Source organism: Mauremys reevesii, linkage group 2 (genome assembly GCF_016161935.1).
Source record: "Mauremys reevesii isolate NIE-2019 linkage group 2, ASM1616193v1, whole genome shotgun sequence".
In the NCBI taxonomy this organism is placed as follows: domain Eukaryota; kingdom Metazoa; phylum Chordata; order Testudines; family Geoemydidae; genus Mauremys; species Mauremys reevesii.
In genome coordinates this window covers 116,308,395-116,327,222 of record NC_052624.1, presented here as the reverse complement: position 1 = coordinate 116,327,222, position 18,828 = coordinate 116,308,395, and the positions used below count along the sequence as shown (strand labels likewise).

At 41.8% G+C, this 18,828-nt stretch overlaps 1 protein-coding gene across 4 annotated transcripts in view; it reads left to right on the top strand.

The window, feature by feature from the left end:
- Positions 1 to 18,828, top strand: part of LOC120396977 — a 77,262-nt gene that overhangs the window by 43,458 nt on the left and 14,976 nt on the right. For all 4 annotated transcript variants that reach the window (XM_039522284.1, XM_039522286.1, XM_039522285.1 and 1 more), the window contains 3 exons: positions 4,965 to 5,094; positions 7,690 to 7,735; positions 15,922 to 15,993. In XM_039522284.1, the coding sequence (XP_039378218.1) occupies positions 4,965 to 5,094; positions 7,690 to 7,735; positions 15,922 to 15,993 (248 nt within the window). The remainder of the gene's footprint in view (positions 1 to 4,964; positions 5,095 to 7,689; positions 7,736 to 15,921; positions 15,994 to 18,828) is intronic.

Here is an 18,828-nt window from a genome sequence, read left to right as displayed (position 1 = left end):
TGACTCTGGCCATTTGAAAGGCTGCTAGCGCTGTCTACTCACGAGAGTAGACTTCATTGAAAAAAACAGCCAAGTGGATATCGCTGCATGGTGTGTGCGTCATAATATCTGTGAAGCAAAGGTGAAAAAGTTTCTGCAGTATGCTCTCTGCTGATTTTGATCAGCCAGATACCAGGGCTATAAGAAAAGCTCAGTGAGGAACTATATGGCTCAGGGAGGCTTTGAAGGACCATTTTAAGAGTGAGCCACAGTAATGTGTGCTGTTGTAGTGTGTTCTGCCTGGCATTGCTTTTTTTGCAGCCCAGTATGAATCTTGTAATGAGTGCTGTGTTTGTAGTAATAGAACATTGTAAATGTAACTATTGCTATTATCTCTGAATGATGTCAGACCCAGCCGGCATATGTTGTGAACTTATAAAGATGAATTAAGTTTCCATATATAGACTTTTATTCCAAACCCATGCAAACAGACATTTATAACTGAATGAAACTTTATAAATACAGGGAAAAGAACTTTTAAAGGGGAAAGAACAGTCATTTCCATTTCACAAACACATACACCAATTGTGTCTCTCACAGATCAGTGTATGTGTGGCTATGATGGTCTGTACTTTCCTCTGGGGTGTAGGGGACCTCTAGGTAGTGCAGCAGCTCTGGATGCCATGTGGAATGTGTGTGCGTAGGGGGAGGGGTGGATGTAGAGAGGTCCTAGAATGCAGTTCTCTGTGGACTGCAGAGAGAAGCGAGCATGGTGTGTTGAACCTGAAGATCACAAGAGTCACCAGCATGTCTGTTTGCCTCTTGAGAAGTGCTAGCATGTCTTGCTGCACATCTCTCTCCTTTTCCTGTGCTTTTCTCCTCTCCGCTCTATCCCTGTCCATTGTGTTTGCAAGGGTGATCTTCCATTTTATGCTCAATATCCGAAGCACCAGAGGTTTGCAGGATCTCCTGGAACTGCATACTGACACCGTTTTCTACAGGTGGTGGTGATTTTAGCTGATATCTCACTCCTGAGGGTAGCAGAGGCTGAACGGGAACAGCTCCTGCACGCATTCAGCTGCAGACTGGGTCTGCATGCTGCTAGCTTGTGTGTGGCAATGGTGGCTGCTGAGTGGTGTGGGAAAGTGTCCTACCGCAGCGGAAGAGATAAGGCGGCCCTCCCCAGAAACCTTCGGCGGGGGATTGCATACTACCATCACAAAAGTTCCCTTGAGTTCTCTATGGAGGATTCAGAGGATAGCCCAGTGCACATAAACTAAACATCGGTAGCGCCCCCCTCCCCCTCCACCTAACTGTACAGGGGAATGAGAAGCAGACTCTAACACTATTGGTTATTTCACCACTACTGATCAAAAAGATGAAATGGTTAAAAAAGTAAATGAGCAGATGTGTCCCTGCAATATCAAAGCAAACTGCATACTTACCAGAGGTTCCTTCCCCTGCATCAGGCTCACTTATGCTGGACTGTAGGGACTGACTCGACTGCTCTGGAGTTAAAAATAGGTCCTGGTTCACTGTGCCACTGAATCGCCAGGTCGCGTGTCCCCCCTACTTCTCATCTTCCTTGTCCACCACCTCCTCCTCACTGTTGACTTTGGGGACCTGTGACTCCAGCTCTCCCGAAATAGCCGTAGGGTTCTTGGCAGTGGTGGGATCTCGGTCGAGGATTGCATGCAGCTCTTTGAAAAAGTGGCATGTCTGCGGCTCTTATCATAGAAGATTAGTGTTGGGATAGACCTCAGGAGGTCATCTAGTCCAACCCCCTGCTCAAAGCAGGACCAGCATCAACTAAATAGTCCCAGACAGGGCTTTGTCAAGCCAGGCCTTAAAAACCTGTAAGGCTGGAGATTCCACTACCTCCTTAGGTAACCCATTCCAGTGCTTCACCACCTTCCCAGTGAAATAGTGCTTCCTAATATCCAATCTAGACCTCCTCCACTGCAACTTGAGACCATTGCTCCTTGCCATCACTGAGAACAGCCAAGCTCCATCCTCTTTGGAACCCCCCTTCAGTTAGTTGAAGTCTGCTATCAAATCCCTCCTCACTCTTCTCTTCTGCAGACTTAAACAAGCCTAGTTCCCTTGGCCTCTCCTCATAAGTCATGTGCCCCCCCTCCTGATCATTTTCGTTGCCCTCCGCTAGACTCTCTCCAGTTCGTCCACATCCTTTCTGTAGTGGGGTGCCCAAAACTGGACGCAGTACTCCAGATGTGGCCTCACCAGTGCCAAATGGAGGGGAATAATCACTTCCCTCGATCCACTGGCAGTGCTCCTACTAATGCAGCCCAATATGTCGTTAGCCTTCTTGGCAACAAGGGCACACTGTTGACTCATATACAGCTTCTCATCCACTGTAATCCCCAGATCCTTTTCTGCAGAACTGCTGCTTAGCTGGTCCCCATCCTGTAATCGTGCATGGGATTCTTCCGTCCTAAGTTCAGGACTCTGCACTTGTCCTTGTTGAACCTCATCAGATTTATTTTGGCCCAATCCTCCAAAATGTGTAGGTCACTTGGACACTGTCCCTACCCTCCAGCTTACGTACCTCTTCCCCCAGCTTAGTGTCATCTGCAAACTTGCTGATGGTGCAATCCATCCCATCATCCAGATCATTAATAAAGATGTTCAACAAAACCGGCCCCAGAACTGATCCCTGGGCCACCCCGCTTGATACCGGCTGCCAAGCAACAGGAAAAGGAATTTAAAAAATTCACAGGGTTTTGTCACGGGGTTACTCACCACACTGGCACTTCCTGCTTGGTGTTTCTGGAATAAGCTCAGTCACAGTGGGTGTGTCCTCAGGTGCTGGTGGCTTTCCCGTCCTTGCCTCTGCCTGTAGACTCGTTATGGCACCTTTCTCTCCGCGTCTGCTTTGTGGCTGTCATGATCTGGTTCCCGCCCCCTTCCGCGGAACTCCTCCAACAAGAGTCCAGCCACTCTTCACAGCAGATTGGCATTCCACAGCTGGGCTGCTCCTTCAGTGGCTGGGGGTGGGAGGCGCCCACTACTTCGGGCCCTGGCCCAGGGACCCTACAAACAGCATCTTCCTGCTGCATCTTCCTTCTAGCTCATTGTCTCTCTTCCCTGGGCCACTTCCCTGCAGCCTCAGTTCCTTCTGCTCCTGCCTCTGGCTCCAGCTCCTTGCCCTCTTCCCAGGGCCTTGAGCCAGTAAGTCCCGGCCAGCCCATTAGGAGCTCTCTCTAGCTCTCCCAGTGCCTGCTAGCACCTGCCCTTCCCCAGGTGCTGTTCTCTCTGTAGCCTTCCAGGAAGCCAGTCTTCTCCCTAGGGCTCCCTGCAACAGACTAACTTGTTCTGGTCTGCAGTTTCCTTTCATATGAGCCAGCTGGGCCCTGATTCACTAGTCTAGCCACTGCCCTAATTGGCTGTTTCCCCTGCAGCCACTCCTTTGGCTGCCTGCTGCTCAGCCTCTCTAGGCTGGCTTTAACGCTCTCAGAGCCAGTGCAGGGCAGGCGCCCTGTCACAGGCTTTAAAAGGGAAGGGGCTTGTACCTGGCCTCCAGGCATCAAAGTTCAAAACAGTGACCAGAGCAATCACAGGGAGGGGTATTATTGGACATCTCCTGGAGGCCACTAAAGTCAATGTAAGTAATGCAGTGTCTACACCAGAGGTGGGCAAACTTTTTGGCCTGAGGGCCACATCTGGGTATGGAAATTGTATGTTGGGCCGTGAATGCCCCTTGGGGGAGGGGTACTCTATGGGGTGTAACATAAGGGATGTTACTGAGGTCGGGGGAGAGGCGACTCATGGGGTGTGGCATGGGGGGAGGGGAGGACTCTACAGAGGCGTACTGGGGACTCCTAGCAGCCCTGCCAGCAATGACACCAAGGCGGCCGTACCAGGCACTGTCATGGGCAGAGGCACTCAAGCTGGGATGGGTGCGGCTCCTGGGTGGTTTCGAGGCTCTCGAGGGTGGTGCCGTAGGGGGGATTGGGTGTGATAAAAACTTCTGACAGGTTGGAAGCGGGCCATAGTTTGCCCACCCCTGGTCTACATTGACACTGCATCACCCTAACTACGTCGACCTAAGTGCTATGCCTCTCATAGAGGTGGAGTTATGTTGGCGTAGCGGGCAAGTTACATCAGTGGGAGAGACATTTTGGTGTAGTACTCACAGGGTTAGGCAAGGCAGCTTACGTCGACCTAACTCTGTAGTGTAGACCATGCCTTAGACTGAATGTCAGGAACTCTTCCTAATAGTGACATCTGCTACTCTGTAGAAGAGTGTTCAAAGGGAAGTGGTAGAAGCCTTATTCCTTGTACTTGAAAACTAGATGGCACAAAGCACTGGTGAATATACCGTAGCAAACAATCCTTCATTGACAAGGGACTGTATACCTCAAGAAGTTTTTTCTATCTCTAATTTCAGAGGTTCAAGGAGTTGTATATTCAGTGGCCTGCTTGGGGCAAGAGGGCAGTGTACGGCAAGACAGAAAATACGAAGAGATGATTTAGAGTCTTTATAAATAACTGAATAGGCTTGATAAAGACACATCAAAAATGCTTTAGCAATGCTTTTGTCCTTTAAAACATTAGAAATTAAATGTAAAAATGAATATTAATGCATTACTAGGTAGACATAAAGCATGCAAATGAGAAAATTCCATAAGATACCATTTCTACTGCAATCCTTATTCTAGCATGTTGCAGATGTATAATATTTTCCATTTCTTCGTTCCTTGGTAAAAGATAAACCTTAATGTATTAGTGGTTATTTACTATATACCATAAAATATGAGTTGTGCAACATGGCTTAGTTATTGTTGAAGTAAAAATAATAACTTTTGGACTTCCACACTTTTGAATGCTTTATTTTTAAGCTTAATGGTAAACTAACATTTGAGTTTTATTTTAATGTAAGGACATTCTAATCAAATGCTACTTTAAAAACATAAGATTATGAAAAACTGTTAGCAAATATACCCCATTGTTTTAATTTTTTTCAGATGGAAAGGATACTCAAGATGAACAGGAAAAAAGCCAAAAAGAACAACCGAAACCAGCTGAAAAGCTAAATGCTAACAATGCTGATGAAAGCAACAAAGCTGATGAAAACAGCAAAGGCAACAAGACTGAGTACATTTAAGTTATTATTTAAAACTTTACTTTTAAAAGAAAATTACAAGACCAGCATCTAAATCAAATTTGTCTTTGACAGAATTATTTCTGCAAGTCCACCCTCATGAGGTCAGGAACTATTTAAAAGCATGTAATTGTTAAAGGACATGTGTGTCAACCCATAGGCCCGATCATGTTCCAGCTGAGAATAAGATAGACCCATGTCTTTAATTCCTCTCGTTCCCCTGGCAACATACACTTCTAATGGGTAAGAGCCAGTACACTTCCATTGCTTCTTATCACTCTGTGGTTAAAGGAGCATCAGCTTTTTCCCCCCACCATTCTGTAAAACTTTGTCTTACAGAGTTGCTGTATCTATACTTGACACTTTGTAAATCAAGCTGATGGGATTTGAACGTGTTATCCACTATGGTCAGGAATCCTCTATTTGATCCCTCAATGTTAACTACCTTGTCATTCTCCAAAAATCACTTTTCTTGTTGCAGTCATTTCAGCCAGAAGGGTGAGCTAAATTGAGGCCCTGATTGTTGATTTTCCCTTGTATGTGTTTTCACAAAGATAACTCAGTGGTTAATCCTCAACTTAAATTCTTATCCAGAGTGGCATTCAAATTCCATCTGAACCAGCTCTCTACCGTTCTGGCTTTCTTCCTGAGTCTAATGGGCTGTCTGATAAGACTAAGTTGCATGTTAAAAGGGCCAGTAATTATTACGCAGGACCAAACCCTTCTGGAAATCATTCCAGTTGTTCACCTCTTTTTAAGAAAAGTTCAATGGAAATTATCTCAGTTCAGCAATTGTGTAAATAGAGCCAGGACAGCTATGAAAAGGCTCCGGTGTCAGAAGGATTAAAAAGTTATTCTGTTAACATAGTAGCTGTCACCACAACTTGACTCTATGCTGTTCCTTTCAGTTCACATCTTTATTCAGTACTGTTCTCCTAAAACTGGAGCAAAATCAGATGCTCATTTGTGGAGGGCAGTCCTTCAGTCCCTTTTCAGTTAAAGATTCTTACAATATCTACCTGGGGATTTCTAATCTCCTACAGTGAGATTGCTAATCTCCTACTGTGGCTCTGCAGGGAAAATCCTGTGAAAGAGCAAATATATTAGGCACTATATAAACACTGTACATAACACAAAGGGGTCCTGGTCCATGACAGGGATTCCTAAGTGCTATGTTTATTATCTGGAGTTCACTGTGTGTTGCCTCAGGCCATCCTTGATGCACCTTCCTTTCATGCTTCTTTGGATTCTTGGGAGTCTGCCCAGGGAGGAGAGGAACTGATGAGGTCATGGATCTCTTATATTTGTGGCTTGAACACTCATATCTGAGGCTGATGCCTGCATGTCCCATCACAATAGCTTTGATGGTTCCAGGACTTGCAAAAGGTGGCTTTCATCTACAAAAGTGTGAGTTTGCAGAAACAGTACATGTACTAAATAACCGTACCCATATAAATCTACATTGATATACTCAACATCTCTGTAGTTACATATTATGTTTATTTTTTATCAATTTATAACCATACATTTTATGTAAAGAAAACTTGTCTTAACTCATAAAGCTCTTATCAAATTATACTGTACTTAAAAGGCCTCAATATGACACAGTAATATATTTAGAAACCTCCTGGTTTTACTTCTGCACTGAGAAAGCTTTTGCTTGATATTAATTAAGAATGTTGACCTGTGAGTTTAAAATTTAAGATTTCAGCTTTTATTTCATAAATTATACCTCATTATTGTACTAAAAGATGCATAAATCAGTTTCATAACGAGGGCAGGACATTTCTACTCCAGATCTTTTCTCCCACTAGCAAATACGTAAGTAATCTCTCAGATTGTATTCCAGTAACACGATTAATCAAATTATAAATTTATGCCCAAACATTAACTATTGTTAGAGAAAATATGCTTGTGAGGGAAATGAGCCTTTGGTTCCTGCAACAGATAGAGTTGATAATGGACAGTCTCAGTGAGCTGAAGTTTTTGCCACATCAGATTACTCATATTCAAGTCATCTGTCTACTTCCCGACCTGGGATCATGTTGGCAGGATTCTGAGTTGGATATCTGTCTTAATTTTGCAATTCCTAGCATATCATAACTTTAATAGCAAGTTAGGAAGTATGAAGTTCAGATAGATATTAGACTTGATTCGTTAGGGAAGGGAAAGACAGAAATGAGTCCCAAATGTCATTTTGAATTTCCTTTTATTTTTCTCAGTTTGTGTCATGTTCTTAGCATTCTTGCTGTACAAGACACAAAGATTAAGACAATCTCTGCCCAGTCTAAAAGAAGCCAGGATGCACTGTCTCTTTCTATTATTTATTATTTTATTTATTAATTTTATTATGAATTCACAAACTGTGGGTGCCACACAAAGAGGGGTTTGAATGAGGAGAGCGTTAGATTTGTGAATTGTAATTAGGAGAACATTCCATATTTATGGGACAAACAGTGTTACATTGAAAGCAGGCTTTTGTATTCACTGTCTTTACAGTAATTTTATTGAGTGATTGATTACACTTCTTCTGTAAATCAGTTAGTCATATATATATATATTTATGTGTATACTCTATATTTCAAAAGGTGTGATGACGGCAAACAATCAAAAGGTGAAGACAAGGAAATCCAGGTGAGTATTTGATCTATCAGACTATTGTTCCAGTTAAAAATAATCCTTTATTTCCTTTTAAGTTTTTTCTTTGACTGTGATGGATAAGAATGTTTCAGACCTGTATTCTGCCATATGCAATAGCAGCAAGTTACATTAAGCCAGTAACTCTTATGGAAAAACATTTTATTTTTATATTTTGTCATAGGCCTTACTATTTCCCCTATAATACATACAAATTTCTGTTGCAGACATTTGCAATAGTAAAAATGCTCCAGTATGAATGAACACTATAACTAGAGTTAACAGAATGGTTTCATTTTAGTTACCTAAATTGGGGTGCCCAACCTACGGCCTGTGGGCCGTACATGGCCCACCTGAGCATTTCATAAGGCCCGTAGCCTGCTTCAACACAATATACTAACAGCCGATTCATTATCGTTTTGTCATCTTTACATCATTTTAGTTTACACAAGTGTGTAAATAGACATTACTGTACATAGGTTGTTTTATCTAAATACATATGAAACAAACTGAACTTAAAATATGAATCAATACAGGTGACTTTAAATTTCATTAAAATATGTAGAATCTGTTTGGCCCACACAAGGTTGTGCTTAGATTTATGTGGCCCTCCTGCGTAATAGGGTTGGGCACCACTGACCTGAATCATACAAACAAGTGTCAAAGTTAGACTCAGGACTCACAGTTTGTCAGACCACTCTGTTTTATTAGCACAGCGCTCTGCTAATAACACCCAGATAATGTGAGCACCATGCAAGACACAAACTACCTTATTTATACAGATAAAAGGGCGAGAACTTAACAAGATAACAAAGGAAGCAGAATCTGATAAGTTTACCTGGGCTAGGCATGCATATCTTATTTCCTTACTAACTATTACCGATCTTCTGTTAATGTTTTGCCATTAGCACCATTGTTTATGCCTAATGTTTCTTTTCCTGGCACCTGTATTTCAACATTTCTTATTTCTGCTTAAAGGTACATACAACGTTTCTTTAATCCATTCTTATTTTTACAACATTCTACTTTCACAATCCCTCCTTTTGGTCAAGCTTTCGCCATGACCAACATTTTACTGGGTTCCACATATTAACCGTTCTTTATCTCTTTGTTCATCAGCGATATTCAAAATCATCCTATTAGCACTCTGTTCTGGGGCAGTCACCTGGGTGGCATGCCTTACACAATTTTGGATACAAGAGGAGACTGACTGAAAACATACAAAAATTATTAGGATTCCAAACAGGATAGTCAGGGCTCCCTGAAACAACCAGTTTCTTATGCCAGAGAAATTGAACAGGTTACTTAGCCACTTCCATAAAGAACTCGGCTCTTTGTGGGGAAGATATGCGATTTGTTCTAAGTGGCTAGCGCGATCTGTTACCTCATTGGTGGTGTTTTCCAATGAGAGCACAGTACCCTCCTTTGGCCGCCAGCACTGTGTTCAGTGCCTGATGGTTTTGGAGGGCCATCTGTCGGATCGCCCCTGTTTCTTTGGCCAGGGCTTCTAAACTTTCTCCAATTTTATTTGCCATTATTTTAACTACTGCTTGTAACCTCAGGAGCCTTTTTGCATGGTGTATTACTCCCCCAAGTGGGATAAAGGAACTGCCAATAGTCTCTTCCCAGGTGTCATTGCTCTTCCATATTGTGTTAAACGGACGAGGTCCTCCAGTGAGGTCTGAGGAATTGAGTGGGATAGTCAGGACAGGAACACCAGTTTGAGAGTGGGCTGGGATGTGGGCTGCAGACCCAGCATTTAGAAATATTAGGAGTCTGAGCTATCCACACTTGCTGCTGAATAAAGGAATTGTCATTGTGGATTCCCCAGACCTTAAGACACCAGCAGCTGAGGAACAGGCGCCACCAGAGGCGCATGTTAGAGGCAGGGCCCTTCTGGTTCTGACAACCTCAACTGAGGGAACCACAGTCACGGTTTTACGTCCACCAGGCAGCAGGCGCTAGGCTCACTACTGCTGCTTCTTGGGCCTTGCTTTAGGTCATTGTCTGCTTCTGGCAACCCTTACGAGAGCATAGATTGTAAGTTATTGCAGGCTGTTCCTTTATGTCTTCGTCTGGAGTCAAAATTGACTCTGCATGGTCCTAAGGTGGTGATTAGTTCGCTGGGGGTGGTGCATTCTTACACTGCGAAGCATATATCCACTCTGCTGCAATGCGAGACAGTTTAACAGCTGTCTGACTAGTAAGCAGTACCTGATGATTCTTTGATGTGTTTTTTTTTATTTTATTTTATTTTAAGTCTCTTTGCTTCTTTCCTTGACTCTGGCTATAACAATGGCCTTCACACCTTATCTTTCCCCTGATGTTTATATTTCTCATTCACACAAACAGATTGAGAATACAAACAGCAGTATTTTATATCGAGCAAAAAGGCATTGCAAATTAAACCTTGCTAAGTTTTACAATTAATAACCAAGACAATTTACATTGAGACCCAGGCCTTCAATGTTTCTTTAATTTACTTAACATAGCCACAATAGAGAATCCTGTCTCTTACTAACTAAATCTTAAAACAAAGAAATGTATATTTAACTGGAGTGCCTAATTTGTAATACATATAGGAAACCATAGTAGACATTATAACACATCCTAAAACAAAAGGGTGGCCATAATCATTTATAAGGATTGTTCTGATCTGTCATTCCTTTCTGCTATTCAAAAAGGGTGGCTGACAGGATGAAATCAAATCATACATTAATTCTCATAGTACATTATAAAATCCAGCTCCTACATATCCCCCTTTTGACACTAAGATTATTAATCGCCAGTGTCACTTCTTATTTAGTCCGCGTAATAGAAAATAATGGGAGGTGATTTGGTCCTGTGGCTTTAGCTTTGCATACATTTGTTTTATCCAACAGCACATTTCAAACATTTCAATTAAACACATACAATTTAAAACCAAAACCAATTAGGGGTAGTATCATTAGTATGCCAGTAGTTGTGAGAGACTATTCAGAAAATATGTTATACCAATGGTAAGCTGTTATGTCTTTCTGCAGTGGCAATTCTTAACATGTCCCCATTTGTGTGTATAATATGAATGGTTCCGTTTCCTACTTTTTTTCCTAGGAACTATGTTCCTTTTTACCTTTAACAGATGATTGGTAACTTTTTGCCATTTAATGCCAAGATTGATAAGAGAACTCAGCTAAATCAGTGCTTACAGTAAGCTGAGACTTTTTGTTGTTGTTGTTGTTGTGGCAAATAGTAAAAGTTATTACTGGTAAACACAGTACTTACATTACATTTACATTTGTCTTCCGGTGGGTTGCTAACACTTTTATCCGTTTAAAACACTTTTCCCCAAGAATTAATACATACACATAGCCCATTATACAGTACTTTGGTCTCATAATTCATTTTATCCCACATACAGGATTCTAGTGAGATGTCTTTACTACAGGGCTTTGGAGCAACAGGCATGGATAAGCATACCCACTTTTGAGGAGTCCACTTGGTACAACCTCTAGTGTCCAATAGTTTCCCTTCCTCCCCAGCCCACTGGCTTGAGGTCTGGGGTAGCCAGAAGGATCCCAGGTGCAATCTGGGGAGTGGGCTAACTTTCCATATCTTTGCTTCCAGAGCCTGTTGGTGTGCGATTTTTAACAACAATTTCTTCACTTAACAAATTTTGTCTCACCGTACTGGAGACATACTGCATCCATTTATATTGATAGGTATTAAACAATTATCTTTTTCTTTGCTTTAACAGATGTATCAAAACCTTAATATTCTCTGATATTACCCAAAACATCTTATGTTCTAAATATCTGCATTTCAGTACATTCCATAGCTATCGCAGTATGTTTTTTTTTTGTTTGTTTTCCCTTCATTTGTTTTTGTAATAGGTTGTTCTGTAGCTGGTATTAGCTTTTTCTGATTTTCTGAAAGACAAAAATAACATTTTTCTACCCCTTTTGGGGTGGCATTGATTATTGCTTAAAGATTCCGTTCTTTTACAAATACCCTTGCTGATTGCAGGCAAAACAAAGGAATTACCCCCATATTTTCCTGTGTTTTTTGTTCTATAGGCAGGCCAGGTTTTAATGGCTTCTACTTTTTAAGGGTTATGGGGAAATTATCCCACTGTTTAGTCATTAAATCCATGAGGTGGTGTACCTTAGTTTTTCCTCTTATATAGCAGACCAAGTTTGTAATGTTTTTCCTGCTGCGTTAAGCTTTAAGTTTATGCACAGGTAATAGCTGAGACGCATCAGGTACGTTTCTTATTTGCAGCTTCTTTTGTGCTGGCAGTTCTCACCTTTCTTTATCAGTTAGGTAATTTGCATCAACACAGGCTTGGCTTTTTGGATTCAAAGCCATCATCAGAGCTCAGAGACTCTGGGCTTGGCTAAACTGGAGAGTTGCAGCGCTGGTGGAGGCTTTACAGCGCTGCAGCTTAGTAACTGTCCACACCTGCAAGGCACATCCAGTGCTGCAACTCCCTGACTGCAGCGCTGGCTGTACACCTGGTCTGGTTGGGGTATAACGAGTGCAGCGCTGGTGATGCAGCGCTGCTCGTCAAGTGTTGCCACACACCAGCACTGTTATTGGCCTCCAGGGTATTAGGAGATATCCCAGAATGCTTTTAACTAAATTACTCTCTGTTTTGTTATGATTCCTCTCTTTGTTTTGTTGTGAACTCGGGGCTCCGGGAGCTGCTTATCTAAAAAACAAACACAGCTCTTGTTTGCTGTGATCAATCTGTAACTGACTGTGAACAGTCAATTGAGATAACCCACTACCTTGCTGTGAATGAGGCAGGCAGGGGGATGAATGTCTACAGCTAGTGTTTGCTTGAGGAGAGAAACAGCGGGAGGGGTGGGGGAGGGGGAGAAAGGGAGTCCATTGGAGCAGCTGCTTATCTGGTCTGCAGGCTATTTGCAGTTAAGAGTGAATGAGGGGTCGAGGAAATGTTCAGATTTTGAAAGGCAGGGAGCTGACACACAGTGTTGGCTCCAAAAATCCACTCTCTCTCTCTCCCCCGCTCCCTGTCACACTACATCCCACCCCCCTCTTTTGAAAAGCATGTTGCTGCCACTTGAACGCTGGGATAGCTGCCCATAATGCACCACTCCCAACAGCGCTGCAAATGTGGCCACACTGCAGCGCTGGTAGCTGTGAGTGTGGCCACACACCAGCGCTTTCCCTACACAGCTGTACGAACACAGCTGTAACTCCCAGCGCTGCACATCTGCAAGTGTAGCCAAGCCCTCTGTCTTAACAAACAGAGATCTGAAAAAGAAAACACAGCCTATTGCGGCTCTTTTTGGAGCCTTAATAGAATTTTAATTCAGCAACATGTTTCATTTGCATTTCTTTTACCCCTTTCTACAATATACACTGCACATGTCCTAGGGAAAATGCACATTCCTTCTATACTATAACTTCAAAAAAAATTAGCCATATCAATTTTTACATAAGGTGTAACTGTTTCTTTTGTTCTTACAGAGTTTTTATGTACCCTTATCAAAGTGACAGTCTGATTACACAGAGCCATTTTTAAGGCTCAGTGTTTTTAACATTGCTTCTTTTTGTTTTGTGCACCTCACCTCTGCTGTTGCTTCAGAGGGGCACTGTTAATTTTTTATTCTTTCACTACAGCTTTCATCTGCTACTGTTACAAAAAAAAACCAACCAAACACACAAAAAGACTGCAGAATCTCTCCCTATTCTCCTGATTTAGACTGCCCTATTGCAGCCATGACTTGGTTTTTAGGGATAGCTCAGTGGTTTGAGCATTGGCCTGCTAAACCCAGGGTTGTGAGATCATTCCTTAAGGGGGCCATTTAGGGATTTGGGGATTGGTCCTGCTGTGAGCAGCGGGTTGGACTAGATGATCTCCTGAGGTCCCTTCCAACCCTAATAATCTATGATTCTAAATTTTATAAAGAATCAAGTTACCCCTTAAGGGTTAAATGCTAAATCCCAAAGCTAAACAACAAAATTACCTGTGTTTTGCAAAAGGGTTTATCAGTTTTGCAACTTTGAATTAAAGAGCCAAATGAATTTTTGGTGGCATTAAAAATAAAAACAAAACCAATTTATCTCACACCTACAAAACAGGAGTTTTACAAACCAGATGTGCTTAGAACTTTACATATTTTCACAGACAAATAGATACATACTCATTTTCTTTTCCTTAACATTCCTTTACACTGCTTTGTTTTTACATAGTTGTACATATATTTGGATTATTTATATGCATTCTTTTGGAAAAGGGCCCATTTTCCCTTCAGAATGGCTGCAAAGAAACCAAGAATTCTCTCTCTTTAACATGGTCCTTTTTAACATTTTCACAAAGTTTAACTGCTTAATTCTCTCCAGCCTCTGTAGAGTTAACTTTTCACTCTCTTTTCTTAAATCACTTGTTTATCTCCCAAAGTGACACCTTTATCAACTCAGATTTCACCATTTTAAATATTGTTCCAGGGGTTCATGCCTGCACTTTCTGCTTTTCTTACTCCTGACACTATGCCCTTAGGGCTTTCAACCTGTTTTTCAGTTTCTTTATCTGTTGCTTGCCTGCTTGTCTGGGCCCAATCCTGCTTTTTCCAATGAACCGTTTGTGAGTGATATTGTGGTCATTTCACAATTTTGAAAGAAATGTTTAAGGAAAGGGACCAGGAAGTGTAGGGGCTAGCTGAAGAGCCCACCCTCTTTGCTGAATTGGTAGTGGAACACTAAAGAATCAGTTTTTGAGGCAGACAACAAAGGGGAACAGAACAAGGGGCTTTTTGTCATTTTTACAATGAGATGGGAGTATTAAGGGGGTTGGATCGATCCGGGGTTTGGAGAACGGGGTAAAGGGGAGCACTCGATCTGGTGGTGGGAGAGGAGGCTTTTAATAAAGCTTTTAACTTCTTATTTCAATATTTGGGAGAGGTGGGTTTTGATTTTGTCCACTTATGATTTGCCTCTTCCCACCACTGCATGAAACAATTAACTTCTCCTTTAGCCAATTTAGTTGTAGGTTGGCCGAGTTTGTCCTTTTAAGACGTCCACTCAGTCTTTGTTCCAAGATTTTAACAGTGGCCACTGAGTTTTGGGATCCCCCTGAGTTAGCCTAGACCATTTTTCCAGAAATTTACAGGAGTCCGGACCCTTCTTACAGGAGTCCGAACCCATCCTAAATACATAAAATGAGCCGGCATTCGTTTAGGGAACTGTCCCGACTTAGACATCTGGTTACCCATACAGGAGGACTTCACACACCAATCGCACAAGAAGGAAATTCGGGTTCGTCAGAGCGATGCCCGGTGCAACACACAAAAGGAGCCCACAGGCTACTGCCTCAATCGCCCTTGCTTTCACACCAAGGGTTTTACCCAAAGTGCGGTGTGGCTGCGATTGTGCAGATTCCACTCACTCAGACCGCGGGGACAGAAACCCCTTGGTCGGCCGATCCCCGGACGGAGACGGCACCCAGACTTAAACACTCCACAGGAGGACGGATAGACACAGAGACAGGACAGTCCTCAGTCCGGACAAAACACAGAAATAATTACCTGACCAGATTCCTGATGTCAGATCCCGGGATCCCTACCAGAACAGAGTGGGAACCAACAGGTTCGATGGCGTAGACTTCACTGTGGTCGTGCGCCTTTCCGTTCTGGTGGAGGACCGCTCGGGCCAAATGCCCAGGTGCCGGCTGCCACGGTCGTCCTACAAAAACGGTGAGGAATCACACAGCCCCAGTGAAGACGGTTGCCATCTCGATGGAACCTCCAAATTGTCAAAGTTAGACTCAGGACTCACAGTTTGTCAGACCACTCTGTTTTATTAGCACAGCGCTCTGCTAATAACACCCAGATAATGTGAGCACCATGCAAGACACAAACTACCTTATTTATACAGCTAAAAGGGCGAAAACTTAACAAGATAACAAAGGAAGCAGAATCTAATAAGTTTACCTGGGCTAGGCATGCATATCTTATTTCCTTACTAACTATTACCGATCTTCTGTTTAATATTTTGCCATTAGCACCATTGTTTATGCCTAATGTTTCTTTTCCTGGCACCTATATTTCAACATTTCTTATTTCTGCTTAAAGGTACATACATTTCTTTAATCCATTCTTATTTTTACAATATAAAAATTCATTCTACTTTCACACAAGAAATCCTCAGGGTGTTTTTATATCTATTTTTTTTTACAGGATAAAGAGAAAGATGATGATGAAATAAAATCTGAAGAATTCACTACCCATAAAGAACTACTAGGATATTTGGTAGGTGTTAAATTTATGTTGAGCCAAGTTTGATGGAAAATTTAATGAAATATTTAATGTAGCTTATAGTTGATTAAGACTGTGGTCAAAAAGCAGAAGATATATTGAATGTAAAACATAGGTAGTCTGTTAATTAAAAATACTACTTTTATGTATGATGGTTCCACCTGGAACAAAAGTTTGGATTGGGAGTCTAATGGGAAGAAAATCTAAGGGAAAATGTACTTCAGGAGTGTTGACAGTTTCTCGGAGACCATATCAAAGGCACAACAGCAAACTATCTCAAAGTGAAGGAAAGATGGGAAGAATAGTAAGAGGCCAATATGGCTGCATGAGGCACTCTTTAATAGCGTGAAAATAAAAAAAGAATCCTATAAAAAGTGAAAACGTGGACAGATTGCTAAAGATAAGCACAAAAGAATAGTACAAGCATATAGGGACAAAATCAAGAAGGCTAACGCACAAAATGAGTTATATCTAGCAAGGGACATAAAAGGAAATAAGAAGAGGGTCCATAAATACATTAGGAGGAAGAGAGAAGAAGGAAAGAATAGGTCCACTGCTTAGTGGGGAAGGAGAACAAATAATGGACAACTTCAAGAGGGCCGAGGTGTTTAATGCCTGCTATTTCGCTTCAGTCCTCACTGAAAAGGTTAATTGTGACTTGATGATTAACACAATTAATATTAACAAGAGGGAAGGAACATAAGCCAGAATATGGAAAGAACAGGTTAAAAAAATGAGATAAATTAGATGTGTTCAAGACAGCAGGGCTGTTGTAGTAATTTAAATGGAATAAATGGGCCAAAAGAGTAAAAGGTTAACATGACCCTGTCACTATCCAACAATAAACAGTGTTAAACCCTGTTTGGGGTTTGGTATACAGAGAACTCAGCTTGCTTAATACCATGGCAAACACACTAAAATGGCAGATGAAATTCAATGTTGATAAATGCAAAATAATGCACAATGGAAAACATAATCCCAACTATACATATAAATGATGGGGTGTAAATTAGCTGTTACAACTCAAGAAAAAGATCTTGAAGTCACTGAGTCATTGTGGATAGTTCTCTGAAAACATCCACTGAATGTTCAGCAGCAGTCAAAATGCAAACAGAATGTTGGGAATCATTAAGAAAAGGGATAGATAATAAGACAGAAAATATCATATTGCCTCTATATAAATCATGGTACGCCCCATCTTGAATACTGCGGGCAGATGTGGGCGCCCATCTCAAAAAAAAATATTGGAATTGGAAAAGGTTCAGAAAAGAGCAATAAAAGTGATTAGGCATATGGAACAACTTCCATATGAGGAGAGATTAATAAGACTGGGATTTTTTAGCTTGGAAAAGAGACAGCTAAGGAGGGAATACGATATAGGTCTACAAAGTCATGACTGGTGTGGAGAAAGTAAATAAGGAAGTGTTGTTGACTACTTCTCATAATACAAGAACTAGGGGTCACAAATGAAATTAATAGGCAGCAAGTTTAAAACAAACAAAAGGAATTATTTCTTCGCACAGTCAACCTGCGGAACTCTTTGCCAGAGGATTTTGTGAAGGCCAATTCTATAACAGGGTTAAAAAAAAAATAGTTAAATTCATGGAGGATAGGTCCATCAATGGCAATTAGCCAGGATGGGCAGGGATGGTGTCCCTAGCCTCTTTTTGCCAGAAGCTGGAGATGGGCGACGGGGGATGGATCACTTGATGGTTACTTGTTCTGTTCATTCCCTCTGGGGCACCTGACATTTGCCGCTGTCAGAAGACAGGATACTGGGCTATATGGATGTTTTGGTCTGCCCCAGTATGGTCGTTCTTATTTTTTTTAACAGTTTAATAAAGATAAAGAAGAAAAAAAACATTAAAGCATTTGCAATGTAAAATATTAAATAAAGTTTTTGTTTTAAAACAATCCCTCTTCCCTTTAGCTGAAGAGAGTTTTTAGAAAGAAAACCCCTTTGTTTGACAGTTTTTTACATGGTATTAAAGATGGCAGTAGCTATTGAGATGGCTTGGAGCTGCTGTTGCTGAGGTCTGATCTCTTTTCCTAGAAGACAAAACAAGACAAACGCATACCAGAGGGGATAGAAGTGAACTACAAAGATAGGAAATGCAGCTTTTGTCTCTGATGTTGACTCTCACACTTGCAACCTTACTGCTGGAAAAACACAGACATGGCACATGGTCTTATTAGCCACTCCAAAATCTGTAAAAGTGTTCCAGCATCAAGCTGTTTAAGAGGGAGCTAAAAGTGATGCCCTCAGGTCACAGGCTCACAACAGTGTTGTAAAATATGCAGTCCTGGCTGGCTGAGCCAGATTCTTTTATTAAACAGAAGATAAAAAGAGAAGGATAGGAAAGAGAATTAATAAGGTGGTGAAGAAGGAGGTCATGCTGGGAGGGTGGGGGTGTGTGACAAAGTCACATCCCAGATGTTGTTTGGGATTTAGCTAGAACCAGTGGAAGTGACAATGTCATTTGGGTCTCTCTCTTGGCTTGGTCTGATCAGGATATTTCTCTGGATTAGGATAGCGATGGTACAATGGTGTCATGCTGGATCTCAAGGTCCAAGGAGATGACGGGACATAGCAGTCATGATGAAGTCACTCCTTCTCCCACTTTCAGTCAGTCAGTCAGTCTGTCTCAGTAGCCAGCTTTTCCACCAGTGTCTCTTCTTGAGGACCCCAAAAGGGAGTGATGGTCAGGATAACCACATCCCTTCATTATTTTGTTTACCACTTTCGCCTAGTTTTTGACACACCAGTTTTGGTTCACCAATTTTTCAGTCCCACACTTTTCTTGTTCACCCAGCATGATCTTAACACAG